The following is a 25,874-nucleotide window of genomic DNA, read 5'->3' on the forward strand; positions in this document are numbered from 1 at the left end:
AACTTTCCACTATAAAGTGTTTTCAAATTAAAATTACCTCTGCATAGAAGAAATGCAAACACTTCTCATGTGTTCAAGAAAGAGTAAAACAAACTCTTTCAATTACAGTTTTACTAACTAAAATGTTACAAAAGAATTTATCTTTTCTGATGACCCATTGTAGGTCTAGCATAACATCTGGCCATTTAGGGGAAGACCTCCATAGATAAGAGACTGTGTAAAGATTGTAGTTTCATCCATTTTCATTGTTCACAGTTCTTAAGGGTGCTCTGGTATTTCTTGTTACCAGTGTTCTTTATTGTCTACATCTACACTCCACACCACTATCCGCACCTGTAGTATTCTTCACACAAGTATAGACATTTTCAACACCACATACAGCCTCTTTCCTAAGTGTTGCTTTCTCCCTGTACAATTCAGCATATACCCAATCATTACTTTTTGGGTACACCAACTTTTTAAAACTGAGCTGCAAAATAAACTTGATTACTTGACTCTCCAAAAGAAAGTAAGAATCGAAAGTTGCCTACAAACAACTACATTATCACCTCTAATCCTATAAGCATACACCAAATGCCATACCTTTCCCACGGCCTCCTTTCGAAACATACTCCTTCACAGCCCTAAAACAGTAACGATATTACAGATCGTCTCATCTGTATGGCTATCTTTCCTCTTACACTTCCAAACTGTACAACATGTGAATATTTATAATCTCACATAGTCTTATGACTTGGCTGAATAGTAAATACATTCTCCCATAATTAATAAATTTCTTAGGTTTTGCGATGTACTGATTTACTAGACAGTTTTGAAACTGTGGATTATTATTGCTCATCTCTTATTCACTAATGCATGATCTTTAGTCTTGAATGCTATACATACTTTTATCTTTTCCTGCCTCCTGTTCACTTAATACAACTACAACTGGCCTCTTAGTTAATTAAGAATGACCCCTCATATAAACAGTGAGTCATTTACGATTTTTTCACTTTTTTCACTCTTTTTATTACTCTTAACTAAAACTAAATCCCCTACCTTGTACTGTACAGGTGTATCTTTCTCCTATCTCGTTTTCCTTCTCTCAGCCCCTCTCACTAGCAAATTATTCACATCATTGATGAGTAATTTATGTGCACCAGCATCCCACTGTAGCCATTAAATCCACTTCAGCAGTGATTCTCCTTCAGTTCGCTCTCCTATTTCCATTGAGAAAACCTTCGTAACTGAATGAAGCATCACATTTAATACCTTTTCAAATTCTATCACCGCATCTGTCCATTTTGAATGTCTGCCTGTGCAATTGTCTGACAAAACATGACCAATTTGCGCATGACTCACTCTACTGGATTACTTTGGGAATAAAATTTAGAAATTAAGATATTGTTCACACCTTCCCATGTCAAAAATTCTTTAAACTCTTTGTCTAGAAATTGTGTCCCATTATCCTACAGCAAATTTTTCGGTTTACACACATTTTAAAAATGTTAATTTCGTTATAACATTGTGAGATGTTGCCTTCCTTAAAGGGTATAACTTTACTAGTTTGGCCCAGTATTCAAATACCATAAGTTACACATCATTCCTCCCCAGCTCAAGAGACAGTGGACTGTAAGAGTCCATGGCTGGTACACCCCACAAATTACATGGAGCTATGGGATACAATGTAGTGTGAACACCAATAGTTTGTACCTAAACTTTCCGACACATCTAACAGGTTCTCTGGATTTTTCTGACTAGGTGATTCATATTCTTAATGTCGTAAAATTTGCAATTTCGAATTTTCAGTAGTATCAGTATGACTTTGGTGCAAGGCATCTCTGTTTAAATATAAGTGACTGTCTTTGTTTTGTTCATGTTCTAAGTTTCTACAAAAATTATTTGTCCCTTTTGTACGTATTTACCTTCAGAAAATAAGTAGCAGATTTGTTCCTCTTTTTTTATATTTGGTTCAATTGAAAATCTACAGGTATTTGAGACAGTGCATTGGGTTTGTATTATCTTGCTGCTTTATATAGTAATAGTAAAGCACAATTTCTGTAGAAAGAGAGCTCACTGTGTTAGCCTGATGTGTTGAAAAAGTTTGTTCTTTAATAGAAATGTCAATGCACTATTGTCTGCATATATTAATATCTCATATCCCGCTAGTTGGTATTTAAATTTCTTGGAACCCACACTACTGATAATGTTTCCTTTTCTGTAATCACCCCAAATCGCCCCAGGGGACCCACTGCTCTTTTGTGGTATGTTTGTGGCGCGCATGGACCCCGAGGTATTGCAGCCTTTCTTCTCCCCCCCGCCCCCCCCCCCCCCCAAACCCCTTTCTCCCTCGCTGCTTCCATTTATGACAACCCAGGTGTTCCCTTGGTTCTGCTTTTCCATTTTGGTCATGTCTCATGTTGTCACTCACTCCGCCCCACTTGGGATGTAACCGTTATGAAATTGTTTTGACAGTGTTACTTAGAAGACATCCCATTGAGCATCAATCTTCACCAGTCCTCAAATATTACCTAGAACATTATCTTCTACAGCCCCCCCTTTTAAATACGAGGAACTCAGGACTAATTTGGCAGGCCATGGGGTTCTAGTTTGTCCAACGAGTCCCAATAGGTCTTAAGGACAATTGCAGTGATACCAGTGCTTTCATCCTGGCTTTTGAGGGGGATACTCTACTGGAAAAAGACAGTTATGGTTAACTGTAGCAACGTGAAGCCCTGTATCCCACCTCCAGTGTGCTATTTTTGATGTCTCTGTTTTGGTAACATGTCTTCGCAATGTGAGGCGAATCCTATTTGCTGCACCACTCACTAACTCTCTCCATGTGGAGAGTTCTTGCACCCCACCGCCCAAAATGCGTGAACTGTTCCTGACCAAATTCTCCTTGCTCAATGGATTGCCTGATCTATAAAAAGGAAAAACTCTAGATCAGTCCTACTGTGAGGTCAGACAGAAATTCAACCCTCTCCACCCATTAACATCTAGCCTTGCTTCTGCTGCAGCCTTTCCTCCTCCTCCTCCTCCTCCTCCTCCTCCTCCTCCTCCTTCCTTAGCTCCTTCTTGTCTCTCATCCCTTTCCTCATTTCTGGTGGTTTCCATTCCATCCCCTCATGGAACCACTCCTTCTCCTTGGCCAGAGAAGAAACCCTCTTCTCTGACGCCCGCTGAGGATGGGACTCCCTATAAGAACTCTCCTGTCCCGTGAATTGAGGACCAGAAGCCTGTTTCTTTGAGTCACACACAGGACCCTTGCTCGGTGGGCCTCAGGGCTACTTGTTCTCTTTCAGATCCTGATATTGCAGTGACTTGGTCTCATCCCAACCACACCTCTTACCCTCCAGAGGAGGAGGAGGTGGAGGAGGAGATGCATAAGTCCTCCGAGAGGGGCACTCTCCTCCACCACCCGCACCCCTGCCCTCCTCCCTCCTCCTCTTTTGTGACATACCTGGGGGTGTTGCCCTCTTCCTCTCAATCAGGGTCCGATATTACGTTCGTGGGTGTCACTCCATCCTTACTGGTGATGGACACTGACTCGCCACAATGACAGAGTTCAATGTCAATCCAGTCTCTTTCAGTGGAACTATAATGGTTATTATCATCACCTCCTGGAGTTGCAATCTTGTCTTTCTCTTTACACTTTAGCTTGTCTTGTTTTGCAGGAACATTATTTTGTGGATACTCATTCATCATCTCTTTGTGGTTTCCAACCCTTCTGCCGAAACAGCGTCCGCCCTTTGCAAGCCTGTGGTGGTGTTTGTATGTTGGTCCACATGGGCATTGGTAGTTTCTAGGTTTCTCTTCATACAGCACTGGAAGTGATGGCCATTTTGATCTATTTGGACTCTGAAATCCACAATCTTTATCTCCTCCCAGATCAGCCTCGTACACTTCTTGCTCTCCTTCGACAGCTCCCTGCTCTCCTTCCTCCTCCACCCTCTGCGGGGTGGTACTACAACCACCGACTGGGGTGACCTACTGGCAGGGCTTGATCTCTGCCTCCTCAACACTGTAGCCCCACACACTGTAGTGCAGCACACAACACTTTTTCAGCCATCGCTCTTTCCATTTGTAGCCCTGGATTCCTCTCCTCAATTCAATGGGGAGTTCATGACAATTTGTGTGACAGTGACCATTTTCTGACTGTCTTATCTTTTCTCCATCACTCGCCTGGTTGCCCTTACAGGTGGACCGTTACTAATGCAGATTGGGATGTGTTTTCCTGGGCTGCTGTCCCAACTGTTCTACTACACGATGACACTGAAGATTCTGTATGGAGTTTGGGTGATGCTGCCCTTTCAGCAGCCTCTTTGGCGATTCTGTTGTTATCTGGGTGCCCGCCCGACGAAAGACTGTCCATTGGTGGACCCCTGAAATTGCTGCGGCTATTAAATATTGCTGTCATGCTCTCCAATGCTTAAAATGGCATCCATCTCTTTGCCACCTCCTAGCTTTCAGACAGCTTTGTGCTCAGGTCTGTTATCTTCTTAAAGGCCCGAGATGGATTTGTTGGGAATAATATTTCGCTGCCACAGGAGTGCGTACTCCCCCTTCCTAGGTATGGGCAAAGATCAGGCTTACTTTTGCTCGCCATCCTTAGATAGGCATCCTGGGAATGTCCATGAATGGTATTATCCTTACCAGCCTGGACTCTATTGCTGAGCATTTTGTTCGGCATTTCGCCACGGCATTAGTGTTGGTCTACTACCTGCCTGCATTCCATCTTCTCAAACACCATTTGGAAAGACTCCCTTTGTCTTTTGTTCCTCATGACCTGGATCCTTATAACATCCTGTTTATCAGGTGGGAATTTGCCAGCACCCTTGCTCTCTGTGCTGATACGGCTCTTGGACCGGAATGGGTGCACAAGCAAATGCTTCAACACCTGTCTGTGACCAGCCAGCGTCTTGTACGTGCCCTTTTTAACTACCTCTGGAGTGAGGGGGAATTCCCTTCACAATGATGAGGAAGTGCCATTATACCAATTTTGAAATTAGGTAAATCACCTCTTTAGATGGACAACTATTGTCTGTCACTTTAACCAGTGTCCACTGCAAGTTACTTGAATGTATGTTGAGTCAATTGCTGGTTGGAGCCTTGATTTCAGGGATTTCTTGGCTTCAACTGAGGTGGTTTTCACTGAGTCTGTTATCTGAATGGTGTTTGACGACATCAACACCTTGTTGCAGATTTCTTTGATCTACATAAAGCTTATGACATTACTTGATGCCACCAAATCCTTGCCACCTTATACAAGTGGGGCATCTGTGGCTCACTCCCTCTTTGTATGCTTATGATTTTTGCATTATTTTTGTTCATCCACAATGGGCATTGCGGAACACAGACTGCAGAGAGCAACACACTGAGCGTAATCTTGGGCTCTTACTCGTGGCTTCCATTTTTTGGCTGCCAAGACCTGCATTATACATTTATGTCATTGACATACAGTCCTTCTCCATCTAGATCTGTACCTTGATGGCACATCCCTGAGTGATTTACTCTCATTGTTTTTTGGAACTGGCCTTTGATGTCCAGTTGACACGTCTTCCCCATCATCGGCAACTAAAGAGGACATGGTGATCAATCCTCAGTGCTCTTTGATGCCTCAGCAACGCCAATGGGGACATGGACCACTCTACTCTGATATGGCTCTACACAACATTGATGCAGTCCCATCTAGATTACTGGAGTCCCACACACAGCTTGCATCACCTTCAGTGTCACAAATGCTGGATCTGATACACCATCCTGGGATACGATTGGCGTCTGGTGCCTTTCAGACTAGCCCTGTGGTGAGCCACCAAGTGGAGACAAGGGTTACACCATTGCTGGTTCTGTGCCAACAACAGTTGGTCGCTTTTGCATTATGCACCCGTTGTGCCCCAGATCACCCAACTACCATCTCCTCTTTCCAGATACCTCCTGCAATGACGGCTGAGGTCTGGGGTTATGATTGCCATCCACATCCAGTCCCTCTTTTTTTTTTTTCTGAACACAAGCTGTCCCTTCCGCTACCTCTTCTCCAGGCCTGCTCATTTACGTCCGTGATGCATCCCTCATCCACAACACTGTTGTGATCTATCACAAGGTCCAAAACATTCAGCTCATCCTGAAGCCCTCCCCCACCAATTCATCTCCATTCTCAGTCCATTTCGGGCTTCAGAAGTAGTCCGTATTGATGGCTCAATGGTTGCTGGTCACACTGGCTTTGCTTGTGTTCATGTGGGATGTAATGAACTCTGCTACTTGCTCGATGGCTGCACTATTTTCAATGCAGAGTTGTTAGCCATTTCTCACGCTCTCAAGGATATCCGTCCATACACCAGTGAGTGCTTCATCTGTAGTGACTCTTAGACCTGTTTACAAGCTCTTGACCAGTGCTACCCTTGCTGTACCTTGGTCCTGACTATCCAGGATTCACTTTTTGCCTCGAACAGTGTGGATGCTCATGGGCTTTGTATGGATCCTGTATCACACAACTTAAAGGCTGACAAAATTGGCTACTGACAAGCTACCTTTTAAGATTGGTATTCCAGAATTGGACCTTTGATCAATAGTATGCCATCATGTTGCAAGGGTGTGGAATATGGAATGGTATACTCTGACTTTGCCAAACAAACTATGACCGATAAAGAAGGCCACGAATCTGTGGATGCCCACCATGCTGGCCTCTTGCAAGGACTCCATCTTTTGTCAGCTTTGCATTGTCCATACTTAGCTGACTCATGGTCATTCCCTCTATCATGAGGATCTGTCATTGTGGTGCCCATTTGACAGTGGTCCACATTTTGCTGGACTGTCATAACCTAGCAGCCCTACAGCACACACTTAATCTTCCTGTCTTGTTACCCATGGTGTTAGCGGATGATGCCTCAGTGGCTGACTTGGTTTTATGCTTATTTGTGAAGTGGGTTTTTGTCATTCTCTCTAAGGGAGGGTTTGTACCCGTAGTCTAGGGGTAGTGTCTTTGAATCATAATCAAAACGTCTTTGGTCCCGGGTTTGAATCCTGCTGCTGCTTAAATTTTGATTAACAATCAGCATTGGCGACCGAAGTCTTCCGGCATAAGAAGTCGCCCATCTTTCTGCCAACGGTCTTGTCAAAGAGGGCAGAGGAGCGGACAGAGGTTCAGGGCACTCTCTTGTACTTGGGGTAGGAAATTGTCCCTAAGGATGGAAGAATCAGCAATGATCAATGGCATGAGGATGCAGAAGGCAATGGAAACCACTGCATTAAAGACATGTAACGTGTATTCACAGTACATGTGGCCTGTAATTGAAGAAGTGTCATGATGTTCGTTTCTTTTGCAAAAGATTCCGGAATAGTCCCCCATTCAGATCTCCGAGAGGGCACTGACAAGGGGAGGTTAGCCATGAGAAAGAGATTGAATACTCAATGGAAGAATAACATTCTACAAGTCAGGGCGTGGAATGTTAGAAGCTTGAACATGGTAGGGAAACTGGAAAATCTGAAAAGGGAAATGCAAAGGTTCAATCTAGATGTAGTTGGGCTCAGTGAAGTGAAGTGGAAAGAAGACAAGGATCTCTGTTCAGACGAGTGTAGGGTAATATCAACAGCAGTAGAAAATGGAATAACGTGAGTAGGATTCTTTATGAACAGGAAGGTACGGCAGAGAGTGTGTTACTGTGAACATTCAGCAATAGGGTTGTTCTTATCAGAATCGACAACAAACCAACACTGACAATGATAGTTCAGGTATACATGCCGACATTGCAAGCTGAAGGTGAACAGATAGAGAAAGTGTATGAGGATATTGAAAGGGTAATACAGTATGTAAAGGGAGATGAAAATCTAATAGTCATGGGAGACTGGAATGCAGTTGTAGGGGAAGGAGTAGAAGAAAATGTTACAGGAGAATATGAGCTTGGGACAAGGAATGAGAGAGGAGAAAGGCTAATTGAGTTCTGTTTCAAATTTTGGCTAGTAATAGCAAATACTCTGTTCAAGAATCACAAGAGGAGGAGGTATACTTGGAAAAGGCCAGGTGATACGGGAAGATTTCAGTTAGATTACATTATGGTCAGACAGAGATTCCGAAATTAGAGACTGGATTGTAAGGTGTACCCAAGAGCAGACATAGACTCAGATCACAATATAGTAGTGATGAAGAGTAGGCTGAAGTTAAGACATTAGGCAGGAAGAATCAATACACAAAGAAGTGGGTTATGGAAGTACAAAGGAATGATGAGATACGATTGAAATTCTCTAGGGCTATAGATACAGCAATAAGGAATAGCTTAGTAGGCAGTACAATTGAAGAGGAATGGACATCTCTGAAAAGGGCCATCACAGAAGTTGGGAAGGAAAACATAGGTATAAAGAAGGTAACTGTGAAGAAACCATGGGTAACACATGAAATACTTCAATTGATTGATGAAAGGAGGAAGTACAAAAATGTTCCGGGAAACTCAGGAATAGAGAAATACAAGTCTCCGAGGAATGAAATAAATAGGAAGTGCAAGGAAACTAAGACGAAATGGGTGCAGGAAAAATGTGGAGACATCGAAAAAGAAAAGATTGTCAGGAGGACAGTCTCAGGATACAGGAAAGTCAAAACAACTTTCGGTGACATTAAAAGCAAGTGTGGTAACATTAAGAGTGCGATGGGAATTCCACTGTTAAATGCAGAAGAGAGAGCTGATAGGTGGAAGGAATACATTGAAAGTCTCTATGAGGGGGAAGATTTATCCGATGTGATAGAAGAAGAAACAGGAGTCGATTTAGAAGAGATAGGGGAGCCAGTACTAGAATCAGAATGTAACAGAGCTTTTGAGGGCTTAAGATCAAATAAAGCAGTAGGGATAGATAACATTCCATCACAATTTTGAAAATCATTGGGGGAAGTGGCAACAAAACGACTATTCATGTTGGTGTGCAGAATGTATGACTCTGGCGACATACTGTCCAACTTTTGGAAAAGTATCATCCACACAATTCCAAAGATGGCAAGAGCTGACAGGTGGGAGAATTACCGCACAATCAGTTTAACAGCTCATGCATCCAAGTTGCTGACAAGACTAATATACCAAAGAATGGAAAAGAAAATTGAGGATGTGCTAGATCATGATCAGTTTGGCTTTAGGAAAGGTAAAGGCACAAGAGAGGCAATACTGACATTTCGGTTAATAATGGAAGCAAGACTAAAGAAAAATTAAGACATGTTCATAGGATTTGTCAACCTGGAAAAAGCATTTGACAGTGTAAAATGGTGCAAGATGTTCGAAATTCTGCAAAAAGTAGTAAGCTATAGGGAGAGACAGGTCATATACAATCTGTACAACAGCCAAGAGGGAATAATAAGAGTGGACAACCAAGAACGAAGTGCTCATATTAAAAAGGGTGTAAGACAAGGATGTAGCCTTTTACCCCTCCTGTTCAATCTGTACATCGAGGAAGCAATGATGGAAATAAAAGAAAGGTTCAGGAATGGAATTAAAATTCAAGGTGAAAGGATGACAGTGATAAGATTTGCTGATGACATTGCTATCCTGAGTGAAAGTGAAGAAGAATTGAATGATCTGCTGAATGGAATGAACAGTCTGATGAGTACAGAATATGGATTGAGAGTAAACTGAAGAAAGATGAAGGTAATGAGAAGTAGTAGAAATGAGAACAGTGAGAAACTTAACATCAGGATTGATGATCACAAAATACGAGGGCAGTTCAATAAGTAATGCAACACATTAATTTTCTCGGCCAATTTTGGTTGAAAAAACTTGAAATTTCTTGTGGAATATTTTCAAACATTCCCGCTTCGTTTCGTATAGTTTCATTGACTTCCGACAAGTGGCAGCGCTGTACGGAGCTGTTAGAATGGCGTCGGTAACGGATGTGCGTTGCAAACAACGGGCAGTGATCGAGTTTCTTTTGGCGGAAAACCAGGGCATCTCAGATATTCATAGGCGCTTGCAGAATGTCTACGGTGATCTGGCAGTGGACAAAAGCACGGTGAGTCGTTGGGCAAAGCGTGTGTCATCATCGCCGCAAGGTCAAGCAAGACTGTCTGATCTCCCGCGTGCGGGCCGGCCGTGCACAGCTGTGACTCCTGCAATGGCGGAGCGTGCGAACACACTCGTTCGAGATGATCGACGGATCACCATCAAACAACTCAGTGCTCAACTTGACATCTCTGTTGGTAGTGCTGTCACAATTGTTCACCAGTTGGGATATTCAAAGGTTTGTTCCCGCTGGGTCCTTCGTTGTCTAACCGAACACCATAAAGAGCAAAGGAGAACCATCTGTGCGGAATTGCTTGCTCGTCATGTGGCTGAGGGTGACAATTTCTTGTCAAAGATTGTTACAGGCGATGAAACATGGGTTCATCACTTCGAACCTGAAACAAAACCGCAATCAGTGGAGTGGCGCCACACCCACTCCCCTACCAAGAAAAAGTTTAAAGCCATACCCTCAGCCGGTAAAGTCATGGTTACAGTCTTCTGGGATGCTGAAGGGGTTATTCTGTTCAATGTCCTTCCCCATGGTCAAACGATCAACTCTGAAGTGTATTGTGCTATTCTTCAGAAATTGAAGAAACGACTTCAGCGTATTCGTAGGCACAAAAATCTGAACGAACTTCTCCTTCTTCATGACAACGCAAGACCTCACACAAGTCTTCGCACCCGAGAGGAGCTCACAAAACTTCAGTGGACTGTTCTTCCTAATGCACCCTACAGCCCCGATATCGCACCGTCGGATTTCCATATGTTTGGCCCAATGAAGGACGCAATCCGTGGGAGGCACTACGCGGATGATGAAGAAGTTATTGATGCAGTACGACGTTGGCTCCGACATCGACCAGTGGAATGGTACCATGAAGGCATACAGGCCCTCATTTCAAGGTTGCGTAAGGCCGTAGCATTGAATGGAGATTACGTTGAAAAATAGTGTTGTGTAGCTAAAAGATTGGGGAATAACCTGATGTATTTCAATGCTGAATAAAACAACCCCTGTTTCAGAAAAAAAATGTGTTGCATTACTTATTGAACTGCCCTCGTAGATGAAGTTAAGGAATTCTGCTACCTAGGCAGTAAAGTAACCAGTGATGGACAGAGCAAGGATGACATCAAAAGCAGACCAGCAATGGCAAAAAGGGCATTCCTGCCTAAGAGAAGTCTTCTAATATCAACTATCAGCATTAATTTGAGGAAGAAATTTGTGAAAATGTGCATCTGGAGTACAGCATTGTATGGTAGTGAAACATGGACTATGGGAAAACCAGAACAGAAGAGAATTTAAGCATTATAGATGTGGTGCTACAGACAATGTTTAAAATTAGATGGACTGATAAGGTAAGGAATGAAGAGGTTCTGCGCAGAATTAGGGAGGAAAGGAATATGTGGAAAACACTGATAAGGAGAAGGGGCACGATAATAGGACATCTGTTAAGACATGAGGGAATGACTTCCATGGTACTAGAGGGAGCTGTGGAGGGCAAAAACTGTAGAGGAAGACAAAGATTGGAATACATCCAGTGAATAATGGAGACGTAGGTTGCAAGTGCTACTCTGAGATGAAGAGGATAGCACAGGAGAGGAATTCGTGGCGGGCCGCATCAAACCAGTCACAAGACTGAAATACTGATGAAAAAAATAGAGGGCGCCTTATCTTTGTCGGCCAATTAAGGGGTTGACTGGGTGCCCTGTTGCCTCTTCTGCACTGAATGGGCAGCAGCTCTCTGGGCTTGGTGTGTGATGCACCTCAACCCTTGCCCTTTCCACTCGTTTGCTCTTCTTCCTCCTAGTTGACTCAGTGTTCTTCATGTGTTTCTCTTGCCCTGTCCGTGTTGCTATTCTGTGCTGGGAATCGTTGGGTGGGGTACCTCTGGTATGTGGTGTGGGGTATGTCCTCTGTTGCACTTTCTGCCTTTGGGAGCTTCTGGGTGCTCACTGGATGGGGCACCTAGCCCACCTTTCTTCCTTTCCTCCCTTTGCTTCATTGTTTCTTTTTCTAGGCTTTGCTGACCTTCAGTAAATCTTGGGGTTTCCTTTCCTTCAGTTTTGCACATTAGGCCCTTCCGTGGTGTACAAGACTTGTCTGTTCATAGGAGGGACTGATAACATCGTAGTTGGGTTCCTTTTATCATTAAACTAACCAATCAACAAATCTTTTCCGTAATGCTCCAATTTTGTTCATGTTGCATGTGCATTCTGCTAGAGAAAGCTGTTGACTTTTTCTCTGATGTGTCATCATCACATACTTCTGGAATATGTATCAGCCTCACTCATAATTCAATGCACCCACTGCCACATGGAAAGGAATAGCAAAATTCAGGTGAACCATTAGTTGGCATGCTGCCAGTGCTTCTTTTAGTTTGGAAAATTTATCATGACAGTTTATATCCCAGCTCCATACTGTGCTTTGTTTTAGTAACCTCCTCAAACATGGTGAATTAAACACTGAATTGACAAGAAATTTCCCGTAGAATCCCACCATCCTGAAAAATGATTTGTTTATTGTTAGAAGGATGCGTGCACTGTATGATAGCATTCAGTCTGTGTGGACCAGGCTAAATGTCCAAAGTACTTAACCTTATTTCTCCCAAATTGTGATTTTGACAATTTAATGATGACGTTTTGAGAACGTAATCTGATGAAATATTCACCCAATGTTTGCAGGTCTTCTCCCACATTGTGGATATTACTGCTGTATTGTCAGTGTATAGCAACACTTGACTTCTTAGCTTTTTGCTTTTTTTTTTATCCAACATTCTTAAGAAAACTGAGACTGATATGTTTAGGCTGAATGGTAGCACTTGGCATTAATATGACCTTCCTTCAAACAAGAATGCCATATACTCATGTGAATTTTCATTAGGGCAATCTGCCATTAACCTTCTTCAGATCCATTGTGCTGATATAATGCACTCCTTCAAATTTCATGTGCAATAACAGGGGGCCTATCCCTCTTTGGCTCTTGTATCCTATTTGCAGTTAATGCATCTAGCACTATATGTACATTGCCTTCCAGTTTTCTAACAACTACTAATGGGTTATTATAACAGCTATTGGATGTTTCTATAATATTCCATTGTAACATTATTGTGATTTATTTTGGTACTGATGGCTTCATTGATACTGATGCAGTTTAGAGTCTGACATGAAATGGATTGTGTGGTTTAGTTTTCAATCCACAAAAAAGTCTTTAATAATGTCTGGGCATGTTGAAAATACTTTTACATATCTACATAATAAGGAAATCGTCTTCTCCTTTTCATTAATGCCTAGGTTCTTTGATCTGTTAATGTTATCAGTTATGTCTGTTTCATTCTCTTGTACCATGTCTGCACCTAATTTGTATGTGTCATTCTATTCGAGCATTGCTTCTTTCATTAAAGTGTAACATAGTCTGGCTGGGTTGCTTTGCACAAATGTACACCAGCAAAGTACTCTTGTTGTCCATATGTGAATGTTGCTTTTCCGTCTTGGAAGTTAAATGATACATTATTGTCTGACAACCAAACTATGCCTAAAATCATAGATACAGTTAAACCTTCCACTACAAACATTATTTTTTGAAATGTGTGTCTTTAATGTAAAGTTAATGAACAATTCTGCATGCACTGATTTACCTATTGCACCTGTCACTCCTTTTATCCTTATTCCTGTGCCAGGTAACCGAGCAAATGATATTCAGTGAAGTATTTTGCTGTAGGGATCTCCTTATGTCACTACCAGAATCAAAAACTACCACCACAGTTAAGTTACTTGCAATGCATGTCAGTTTTGGTTTCATATATTCTTCTGTTTGTGTGTTATCTTTATGCAGTAAGAGAGCTTTTAAACTGTGGTTGTAATCATTGCTAATTAAACTAGAAGAGATTTGTTAATAGTACTGTTAAATGTGTTTTGATAATTTCTGTTACTGTTCCCATTTCTGTATCTACTCTGTGAATGATTATAATAATGTTCATTGTGTACCCTGTTTCCAGCATTTGTAGCATCCTCTCTAGTAGGGCGAGATCCTTTCTTAACATTACTCTGTTGGTCATTGTTATTGGTAGTGTTGCCTGTGTGCTGTCTTTCTGCTTGCCTTTCCACTGTGTCCACCTGTTCCAGATATTCCAATAAGTTGTTCACTTTTTCCCAGTCCTTTCCTAACAATTTGTCCCTTACATACCATGATCATTGGCTAATGATAACTTCCACTAATTGTTATCTTAAACGCAATTTCAAAAGCAATGTAAGTTGTGAATTATTCTAGCTGTAATAAACCCCACTGTGCAGCATTGACTGTTTGTAGCGAGTTGCATCTTATTAGAATGTAAGCAGTTATTGTGCAATGTGCCTTTTAAATGACTTGAGAAATAATAATAGGTGGAATGTCGCCTGAAGGTGAAAATTTGGGGAATTTCTGATTATTCCTTTGGTTAATGTTGTGATAAAGTCATTGCAGTTATTAGGTACTATCTTGTTGTTTAATTATGGATCTTCTCTTTTCTTAATTCTTTCATTGTCTCCTGTAAGCTCGGTGTTATTTTGTGTTAATGAGTAACGTTCGCCTGCTTTATTTCTTCCTCGATTGTCCTCAGTGTCGATATACTGCATTGTTATACTGGCTGAAAAATGGGTTTGGTAGTTCAACACTGACTACTGTAAATGATGAAGCCGACAGTTGCACAATTGTGTTTCACAGTTCTTTACTTTCACTGTTCACAAACCCCCCCCCCCCCCCCCAATATTACACAATTGTATGGCCAGTTCACTATTGATAAATGTTGATGAGCCTCATTAAAAGGGTGCAGGCAACAGCAGCATACTGCTACAATAGTTTGCTGTTGAACATCTATGAGCAGTAAAAAACTAACCACACATTTCACAGTTCTTGCAGAACTATACGGTACATGTGACACTATTTCCCAAATAAATTGAACAGACATTGTCATTAATTGTCCTAACACATGGCCTATTTGTGTTACACTTATTCCATTTTTAAGTTGATGCATTGTTGTTAATTTAACCAATACATAATTCCCGTCTGAAAATTGGCCATGGATTGACTGCCTTAGGACCAAAAATCGGTCCCTGATATATCCTCACTATAATAGGTACTAAAACTATACCTTGTTTGATGCTTAAATTCAAGAAATTAGAATTAAAATGTAACTAATTCAATTTTTCTGAATACATAGAAAAATTCCTCCTATTTAACAGTTCATTCTATCACAACAGTTAGGCGAATCATTTGTTTAAATAATGAAATTAACAGCTATAGTTATACAAACAATACTTTTGACAAACCTGGTAATTATTTTGAAATTAATTAAGGGCTGGCTTTGCTAATATGTTTTCAAGTAGAGCCAAATAAATGCTTTAAGAATCTTAATAGTTCTTCTTCCAAATGTTTGTAATTAGTACAGAATTTATATTTGTTTATAAGCCAACAATAGCATTTAAGTCACGAAACATTTACTGATTTCACCCTATAGCAAAAGATATTAAGTAGGAATAGTCAAAATAAATTAGGAAATTGATTACATACACAAAACCAAGCACAAAATTAGATGTGTTGCTATTATTCCTTAAGACTGAGGGCCAACCTTTCTCGTTTATGGAAATGCAGATTAGAGATTCCAGCTTTCTTCATCACAAGTGCTTTTGTATTTGCACTAAAACTAATGCTACTGTGCACTGTTGGTGTTCCTGACAATGCACATGTTGTCATTGTAGATGTAGATTTGTTGTCTACGAATTCTGTAGTTTTTGTATGTACTCCTGTACAATGTACATATTTAGTAAATTCAAGTTTTTTGTAATCTTGGTTCCAGTTCATTAATTATTACTGAGAAAACATCGATTTTTTTTTGTTAGTATAAGTTAGCAACACTGCTCGCATATCAGTTGATTCTTTTCCTAACATCTCATTTTTCTGTACTAATTTGCAACTTTCTGCCTTGATAAAATGTATGTACACTAAGGTACCATCTTGTTTAGTTTCCGATATCTCTAATCACATATCTATTTTGTAAACATGACTGAGGCCCATGTACAATCTTGTTTCCAATGTATCTATTTTGTCATTAGGTTGGATAGTGAATTCATTAAGCAATGTTTCTAAATTCAAGAGTCTGGTCTCTATTTGTCACTCTGTTTTCAACTTGCATGAACTTGTTGTACATATGCATAATTGCATTGTGTAAGTGAGCCAACTGCTGTAAAACTGACTGCGTTAACTCTTCCATGGTTATGCTGTGGTCTCTGCTGGCCACGTATTATTCCCAAACTAAAATTTATATCTACATATCATAATAGTGTAGCTGCAGTGAACTGTATTCAATGTCAGGTGTCATAATAGTGGCATGGGTTTAGTTGTATTTGTTGTAATGGTGTAGTTGTAATTTACTATATGTGACAGCATTCACTGTAATATAAAACATTTAAATGTCACAGTGACCTGATATTAGTCAGCTATACTTCACTTTAATCTTTGCATTCATGTAATCACCAGACTGCACTGAAGAAGAAAAAATCTGAACTCACTTAGGTAAAACATTTTGCTTCTCATGTTGAATGACTGCAAAGCTGCTTGCTGTCAGCGTTGTCTGCTGTTGTTGGTACTGATGCTGCATTCTGTCTCATCGTGGTTCATCAAACTGCAACCTCGCAGACAGCTTCCAACCTTTTATACTCTGAACGAGACATAGGGCTGTTTGTTGCATATGTTTTGGTTGTCTGTATCTTGGTAGATGTATCAGAAATTCTTCATTGTTGCTTGGTAACTTGTTTGAAATTATCAATATAACCACTCCAAAAATGTATTACTTGTTGCAGTTCAAATCCTGTCTTCACATTTGATAAATTATCGTTGGTTGTACAGTGTATTCTTGTATATCCGTGATCGTTTAACTGCTTAGTAACATGAATTCCAATCATGTTGCTATAAGCAGCTTTATTAATGAATTTATTTATTCATTCCAGTATATGAAAAAGTCAGCGTGAAAGCATGTATTATTCAGACCTGTTGTATTTCACTTTTTGTGGCTTTGTCTGCTCTGCTTTGTGGTATTACAGCATTGTGCATTCGTTTGTCTTCGATACTAGATAGTAATGTCAGTTTTGCCAGTTACCCTTTAAGATCATTATTTCTGCAAAGAACAATGCATACCTCAGGTATTTGTCTTACCCAGTTAATGGGTGCTTGTTATAATGGTACTGTTCCTTTCATTCCAAATTCTTCCTTATTGATGCTGAATCTTGCTATTTAATTTTCAGTTTCATGTACCAGTATAGCTTAATCATCCTCCAGTTTGTCTCACACTAGGGCCGCCACATGCAATAGTTCAGTTAATTTATAAATTACCTTGTAGCTGGTCTTCAGATCTGAGAAGATTGATAATTCTTATGTCTGTAGGAGAGCTCAACTTCTGCCAAAGCCAGGACTCATTAACTCTAATTTATAGGAGGACTTTTGTTGTGTCTTTAATTACAAAATGCGATCAGAGGTTAATAGTCTAGCTACAGTTTGTTTGAACAAATTCCAAACTTCCAGAAAAAAATGTTTCAATACATCAGCATACACATTATTGTTATAATCTTTTGCGTAGAAGACTTTAGATTACTTTGCTTGTCATGACATCAAGTAAAGCTTTAATGCTCCTGGAACAGCATGGAGCCCACATGGAATACCTCAAACAAATAATAGAACATACGAAACAAGACTTGCTCTGTAATAAATCCTCTTACATAATAATTCAATAACAAAGATTTTGTACATGTACTTCAGTGTCCAGCAATATTCCACAACTCACTGACACGTAGCTTTCAAAAAACAAATATGAGATAAAGAGTGTGCTTTACTTGCCAGTATGAGTATTATGTGTGAGATTGCTCTGTAAACATCCACATATGAGTTAGTCTCCTATGACATCACTGACAGTCTTTCACCATAGAAGTAGCTTGTAATTCATAGTTCTGCATTGTGCAGGTTTCATTTTTTAATTTTGTGCTTAATAATAAAATGAGAAAACTGTAGTTAAGAACTATCATATATTGTTTCTTAAATAACTTCAGTTGTTGTTTCATGATTAAAGGTTTGATCAGGCAGCAGATGCTATTCGGCGAGAAATCGGCTTGCACCAGCAGTCGGACAACATACCAGCAATTGGAAGGCTTGCTGTTGCACTTGTACTTGTTCAGCTAGCTCGAGGAGACACAGTAGCAGCAGAAAAAGCATTTAAGGAGTGGGGAAATTGCTGTGATCCAGCAGAGGTAAATTCATTGCTGAAGCATTTAAGGTATTGCTAATAAAGAAAATGAGCTTCATTGTGGTTGTGGAACTTGGGAGATAGTGTTTATGGTAAAGTAAGAGCTGAACTGAAATTGGAATTTTATTTGTTGTTACCACCACATTCCTTGAATTTACTTTAAATTAAATCTGAGCCTTATGTATGACTGCATAAAAATAATCAGTGTATAGAATTACAGATCATATCTCTGTTTATATGAAATTGGTACTTGAATATTTAATTAGAAATAATCAGTATATTAATATTTTGTCACTTTTTTGTACTTAAATTATTCTCTGATCATTTCCCTTAAGTGTCATTAACCTCAAATATCAAATTGGATGCATGTTAATTAACAAATCATTGTGTCTTCTTACACCTTTGTGTGATTGTAATAAAAATACAAAATTAACAAACAGCACATCCTTGTTTCTGGCTACTATTGTCAGTAAATGCACATTTTTAGCTGTCAGTGTTTGAAATCTGTGTAAGACCGACTTGAAGAAAAGAGCAGCCATATGATTTCTGGAGTTGTGTTTGGTTGATATGATTTTTACAGAGATGTTAAGTAAGCTGCAATGAGTTGTTATGAATGAATGGAAGAAGAAGAAGAAGAAGATAATACTCTCTTGTGTGGAAAAGATTGCTTAGAGATCTAAGGTAATAAAATACAAAGGCTCGGAATGTACATGGAAGTGAAAACGCCATTTTTCTACGATTGCAACTTCTGCAAAGACCTGTGGAAGTGCACAATGCACATATTACAGAGATCATAAAATGTGAAGATACAGACCTGGATTGCAAATTGCATAAAGGTAATGAAAAACAAAAGATAAATGTAATGAAACTGATACACAGCAGACCAATAAATGTGTAACAGGAATATATTGTACAGAATTTCATACCACCCCTTATGGACATACAAAAAAGTTTTCATGTGCCAGTTCCAAAATAGTTATACTAAAACAGAGTGTATTACATTTATGTAAATAAAACAATGTTTTTCTTTCTTAAGTCATTGTGTTCCAGAAATGCAAGCTGAATACTTCTTATGTGTTTGACCCAGTAGTGTCTTGGAATAGTCTTGCCATCATATCAGGCTCAGTAGGGAAAAAAAAATCAGGTTTGTGAGTTGTGCATTTGACAGATTTATAAGGAATGATACTTCCTGTAGTCTTATTTCTGGCCACAGCATGAATACTCATTGCTATATATTAGTGTCTAACCTACAGGATTTCTCCGCCCCATTGTCACCCTCAAAATCCCCATCCTGATTGCAAACCTTTCTTCCACAATTATATCTGGGTTTCAGAAGTCCTGGACCTTTACTTGCCTAGTCCAACAAATGACACCGTCAAAGTACATCTCTTGTCTGTTTGTAATACACACCAGCTCTGCGGTCTTAAGTTTCTATCCTCTAGTCCAGAATCCTTGCCCTGCAACTAGATGAACACCCTCAGTACCACATCAAAAACTGTCCAACCTATTAAGTTTGTTCCAGCTTGGAATGCCACAGTTTACTGTGACCAAATAGTCTCTATGAAATCTGCCTGTTGATGACTTGTAACCACCAAACCTGTCTTGCTGATCTACAGTCATCACACTGCGTGAGCTGCACTTCTGCCTGACAGAACCCAGAAAACAGGTGTCAGCATGTCAATAACAACGAAATTTTGAATGATACTCATTCATGCATTGCTTAATAGGATGTTACAGCTGTGTCATGTGGGAAGGCACTTCCACGCATAGAGGAGGCGCAATAGGGAAGCATTGAGGGGATGAGGATTTCGTAAGCATTGAGGCATAGTGTGGGCAAAGTGTGTAGGCATAGTGTGGGCAAAGAAAAGCTATGTTGCTGAACAGTGTTGCTGCGGCCAACAATCAGTTTAATTTGCTTACAGTACATTGGAATAAATTTTAAAAATGAGTTTGATCAACCTTCTGTGTGTGAGAAATCTTACTTCAGTATTGACGATGCTGAGTCAACTTATACACAGCTTAAGATTGCTGTCACAGTGTCACCAACTTCAGTAAATTTTGAAGACGACAGACATCACTGAAGAGGACCAAGGGTTTCAAATCAGTATGACAGTACATGTGCGGTCAAAATGCAGCAGACCTCGCCATTCAAATGTACAGACTTTGGAATACAATTGGTGAAATTCAAAGGAGTTTGTTTTCTTTCGTAGAATCAACTGACATTCCCACAGATAAAATATGGACTGTGAGAAACAGAGAAGTTTAATTCAAAAGAGAAGTAGTGGAATCCTGAGGATGAAAAGCAGCATAATAGAGATATAGATCGTAATCTGTGGACTTAAATCGTGCTGTTAATGGAAACCACAAGTAGGCACAACCTTCATCAGAAATTTTAGATGGAAATTGTAACCTACAAAAATTAATATTTTACCGTGAGAAGCATGGTGTATATTATGTTTAAAGTTAATGTAGTGGATCTTTTTGGGTTGTGGTAAGTGGACATTGGCTGTCTACAAATTGCTACTACTACCAGCACCACCACCACCACCACCACCACCACCAACTAGTGTTTTTATGCCAGTAGGGTAGAGTTGCTGTTATATTAGGAGGTTTGCAAATGTATCTTTTTTCCCCTATTCAGTACTGTGTGTTCAGAATATCTCATTCTATAATTTGTTTGCCCTTTAGACTTATGCTGAATGACAGTCTTTGAAGGTTAGTTGACTTGTGTGTTTTGCTGCATTTATTTGAAGTTGTGGAGTGTGTTTGTAATCTTGCTTTTCAATTTCATCGCAAACCACCTCATATATGTATGTGTAATATAACATCTCTTCCTTCACCTCATATGTTCTTAAAACTGTCTGGTTATCCCAGTAAATGAGGAAAGAGTGTATGGTACGTGTCATGTTCTTTTGGGGATAGATATAGCTCATTCACTTGCATTCAGCATCTTTTTAATAACAAAAGCTGTGATGCAACACTTCTGTCGAAGCACAGAGGTGTCGTGTATCCATCCCACCCTAGGAGGTTAAAGTCTAAACTACTTCATACATAGAGTTGTTTCTAACCTAACCTAACCTAACCTCTTTGACACTGCTTAAAACTGACAGATATGGGATGCACTATGACAAAGCTGTCGGCAATGTTATCAGGCAACCTCTTGTGACGGCATCTGATGACCATTATCAGTGCCACTGTGAGAGAAGCCTCAGTCCATATCGTGTCGGACACAGCTTTGTGAAAGCATCGAGTACAGTTTTTATTAAAAAGGAGGACTGTCTAACGATAAAGCCATTGAAACCGGTTACCATATTCGTATTGTGGTGTGATTTGGACTTTATTGTAAGTAAAAATGTAATACACAATTGCCTATTAATAAGAACATGTGTTGGAATTCATTTTTACAGATCTGAGCATCTAATTCTACATCTTTTGCATTATGGTTAACAACAGACTTTGTAGATGAAAATGTCAACAAGCTGACTTACTTTTTCTGCTTTTGTCTGCTAATTTGTTATGGCATCATATTCTTTGTTTTCTTAGAGGCAGAAAATGTTTGTCACACAGAAGTATGTAATAAGGATAATACGTTATGTCCACTGTAGAATCTTGTGAAGACAGCTCCTTAAACATAAAGATGTAATGTCAACAGCCTCACTGTTTGTAACATGTGTATGTAATTTGTTTTCAGTGACCAATAGCAATTCAAAAACAACATGAACATTCATCATTACATTAATAGGTAGAGAAATTCTTAAGACTAATCATCATTCATCCACAGCTGGGCACAGTAATGGCTGAGATATTCAGCCACAATCATTAAGTGTGTGTGTGTGTGTGTGTGTGTGTGTGTGTGTGTGTGTGTAGTTAATAAATCACATCTCATACGCAAGAAAGTGTTACTGCTAGCAAATATCAATGCAAAAGACTGCTGTGTAAATAGTCAAAATGTCATATTGTTTGCTGACAAAGAGCACGAAGAGTGTAAACTAACACATTCCATATTACAGTGAGAGAATACATTTATTATCAGTGGAACAAGCCAGCAACTTATCATAGTTTTTAAATAACTCAAGAGAATGCTACTGGTAAGTACAGGGTGATTATTATAAATTTTTGCTACTTGAGAGGGCCCTACCATGAAAAACCAGTGATCATAGACAATGAAACTTTGTGGAAACATTTGTAAGGATTTGAGGAAGAACAATAATGAATAAACTGTTCAAAGAGATACATTTTAATTTCCACATGAGAGGGTAATATTTCTTAATTGCATACCATGCTTACATTCTTGGTTACAAATGTTGCTCAAAGTGATAACTGTCTGCAAGCATGACAGCCTGCAACCACACTAGAGGTTGCTCTACTACTGCTCAAAACGATAGTGAAATATGGAATGGTCAGCTGTGGTGACACAGCTTATGGACTGCTTGAAGATAACACATTGTGTCCAGCATTCTCAGCCATGGTAGCAGTAACTACTTCAACAATTTTTTGGTGCAGTTGGCTTTGGCCTCTCCCAGGAGCAATTCCCTACTCGGCAGTGAACTTCCAGATCATGTTCACCAGCCTCAGTGCATATTGCCTTGAAGTGTCAATTCTCATGAAGAGCAGCAGCACTATTGTTGTTGTTTCAATCAAACAGTTTTACGAGTAAATCCCTGCTCTCCTTGTCTAGGACCGTATATAATGTCTGCAGCTGTAATGCACATTTATGTTCGTGCTTCAAAACTGTGTTGTCATATCAGGATTGGTGCCTAATGGCAAGTCTTAACACTAACACTACTAACAATGCAAATCCTGCAGTGCACAGCCTGAAAATCATTCCTATAAAGCTGGATATCTGTTAAGTATACAGTTATCTATCTGTGCTGGCTGAAGTAGTGAAAGTTAAACTATAACCACCCTGTACATCGAAAACCATTGATACTTCAACAGGTAGCCCTCCCTGCCATTTTAAGACTTTTACAGTTCATACCTTGAAAATGTCTGGTTGTTACCTGTCAGAATATTGGAGTTCTCGACAAATTTATCTGGCCGCATTCTCGCAATTTATTAGAGCATAGTAAACGGTGGCAAAAGCTTAAAGTTCAAAACTAACTAGCTGCTTCTCCTTGAACAATAAATCACAAATTATAATCATGTCACTCATAACAATTGAATGCCTGCATACTACTTAGGATACAAATTCCCATTCAATAAAGGGTACGACATTTTCATAGAAGTTACTGTATATGCAATTGATATTCTGGCAAACAAAAACATTTTTTAAGTAGAGCATCTTTAAAGCTAAGAACTATTATCACTCTACTTTGCTCCATGGTCTACATTGTAGTATCACAGTCACTGGTATCTGAGACTTTGTCCAAACAATCTGATTGTAAATTTATCACTATAGGTCAGATGCTTGTATCCAGCTTCACCTCTTTATCAAAGTCCTCTTCCTGAAACTTTTCAGTGTGCAATACACAGTTTGCCCATTTTGAATAGGAGATGATGTCTAGTGCTTCATACACAAGGCGATCCAGTGTCTGCTATCCTGAACATTTCGTTCTTTTATAATCCAATTGGATTATAAGACAGTGATATGGTGGTGAACACAAAACTGTGTGACCACACTCACATGCAAATAAATCAATTTCATACGTCTTCTCACATGACTTGTTTAAATTAATGAGCTGCGTGAGTTCAGCAGGAGCCTGGCTTACACCGTGTGGGGTCTTGTTATTTTTAAGCCGGAGCACAATATCCGCTTTCCTTTTGTTGATACTCAGTGTTTTCTCTGTAACAGCTGAATGATAACTGGTATTATCCATTTACAATGACTGACTTTAAAGCAAAACAAGGCATGGCAAAAATAGTACTGTTAACTACTTCTTGAAAGTGACAGCATTCATTTCCAAATGGTAGTCACTGCAGTTTTTCTTACACCTAAATACAAGTTTTTCTCATGCATAACTTTAACAAGTGTCAGTGAAGTTGGATATTCAATGTTTAAAACATCCACGTCAGAACCTCCATTGGTGTTATAGGCTTCTTGGATGCTTTCCATGTGACACAAAATGAACTCTTCTTGATGTTTCTATAGGTCTGACTCTTTCAATTGGAACTGGCTGCACAGTTTTCTTGCTGACAGTGCAGCGTTGTGCAGTATGTTCTTGTGTCTTCAAAATGTCAACAGTAAGCGTCCCGCTTTCATTTCACGTTTAAAGAAGATGTGAACATGGCAAACAATCCCCATTGGCTACTTGTGAAGTACTTCCTTTATTGCAGTCAATTGACGTATTTATTTGGAAACCACAGTAACACATTTACAGATATACGTTCATAGCTATACTGCAGCAAGAAAATAATGTTGACAATTGAATGAATAATTTTATCACTCTGGGAATGAAATTGCTTTGTCACAAAATGTGGCAAGAGTGCAGCCTGCAGGAGAGAGATTTTCATAATTCACGGCTAGCCACTTGAAAAGAGAATGAATCTTATTGACTGCCAGAGGTTAATAGGGGGAATGTGCAGAATGGCTGGATATTCGGGCATCTTCTGTTGTGACTCGCCAATCATTCAAAGCGCTGCCGCGCAGTTACATGTGTCCTCTACATGCGGTGCTGTCTGCCAGCCATGCAGCAGCTGCGCCACCTAAGCGGCCAGCCGAGCAGCGGCCGCTAGACTGGGACTCAGTGCTCATTCGAATGCTAACGTGTACACGTGTCTTGCTTGTCAACTTACTCTGTGACTTATATGTGTTGTGTCGTTCTGAAATATAGGTGTTAAACTTGATGTTATAACAATTGGCGACGAGGTAGTGGATTCTTCCTTTTCACCGTTGACTCACAGGGTTCCATGGCTACTGTCGAGCAACTATTGCAAAATCTCCTTGAGCAGCAAACGCTTCTAACAGCGGCGATTCGCGATTTCGCCGCGGCGTCAAATGCGGGGCGTTTCTCGTCGTTGGCTATACCTCCTTTTCCTCCTTATGACGAGACAGCAGAAGACTGGTCTGATTATGAAAAATGTCTTTGACAGCACTTCTTGGCATTTCATGTCACAGACGAACAACCATGTAAGTCTCTGTTCCTTTCCTGGATTTCACCTCAAATGTATCGGTTGTCGCAATTGGCTCCTTTGAAGGATCCTGCATCTTTGTCCTTTGCTGAAATGTGCTCACTTCTGTCTGTCTATTTTCAAAAGCAAACGCATGTGGTAGCCTCCCGTGTTGCCTTTTATCGTTGTCAAAAACAGCCACATCAATCCTATCGCGCTTGGGCTGCTGAACTTCATGGCCTCAGTTGAAAGTGTCAGTTTGTAACTGACGTTCACAAAGAATCCTATGCCGATTCCATGGTACGGGATGCTATTATCCGGTCGGCCCCCGACAAAGAATTTCAGCAATGTGCCCTTCAGTTGGCGAATCCGACTCTAGATGAAGTTCTCTCCATTGCGCAGTCTTGAAATTTCTTGCGCCGCTGGGGCGCAAATAGAGGCGTGGGGTGATGTCGGGGAAATACAACCTCTGTGCGCTGTTGATGACGCGTGCGGCGCGTCCCCGCCGACCGACGTGGCCGCAGTGCGCTCCCACGGGCAGCCTCGGCCTAGCCGTAAACAACCCACTAAGAACCTGTAGCAAAACCCCCGGCAACTTCCTTCGTGTACGCGG

General features: G+C 40.2%; 1 protein-coding gene across 1 annotated transcript in view; it reads left to right on the top strand.

The window, feature by feature from the left end:
- LOC126187855 (gamma-soluble NSF attachment protein-like) overlaps positions 1-25,874 on the top strand; it is a 148,035-nt gene that overhangs the window by 48,139 nt on the left and 74,022 nt on the right. Inside the window, exon 7 of the mRNA XM_049929170.1 lies at positions 18,041-18,218. Coding sequence (XP_049785127.1) covers positions 18,041-18,218 — 178 coding nt within the window. The remainder of the gene's footprint in view (positions 1-18,040; positions 18,219-25,874) is intronic.

Source organism: Schistocerca cancellata, chromosome 5 (assembly GCF_023864275.1).
Source record: "Schistocerca cancellata isolate TAMUIC-IGC-003103 chromosome 5, iqSchCanc2.1, whole genome shotgun sequence".
Taxonomy (NCBI): Eukaryota; Metazoa; Arthropoda; class Insecta; order Orthoptera; family Acrididae; genus Schistocerca; species Schistocerca cancellata.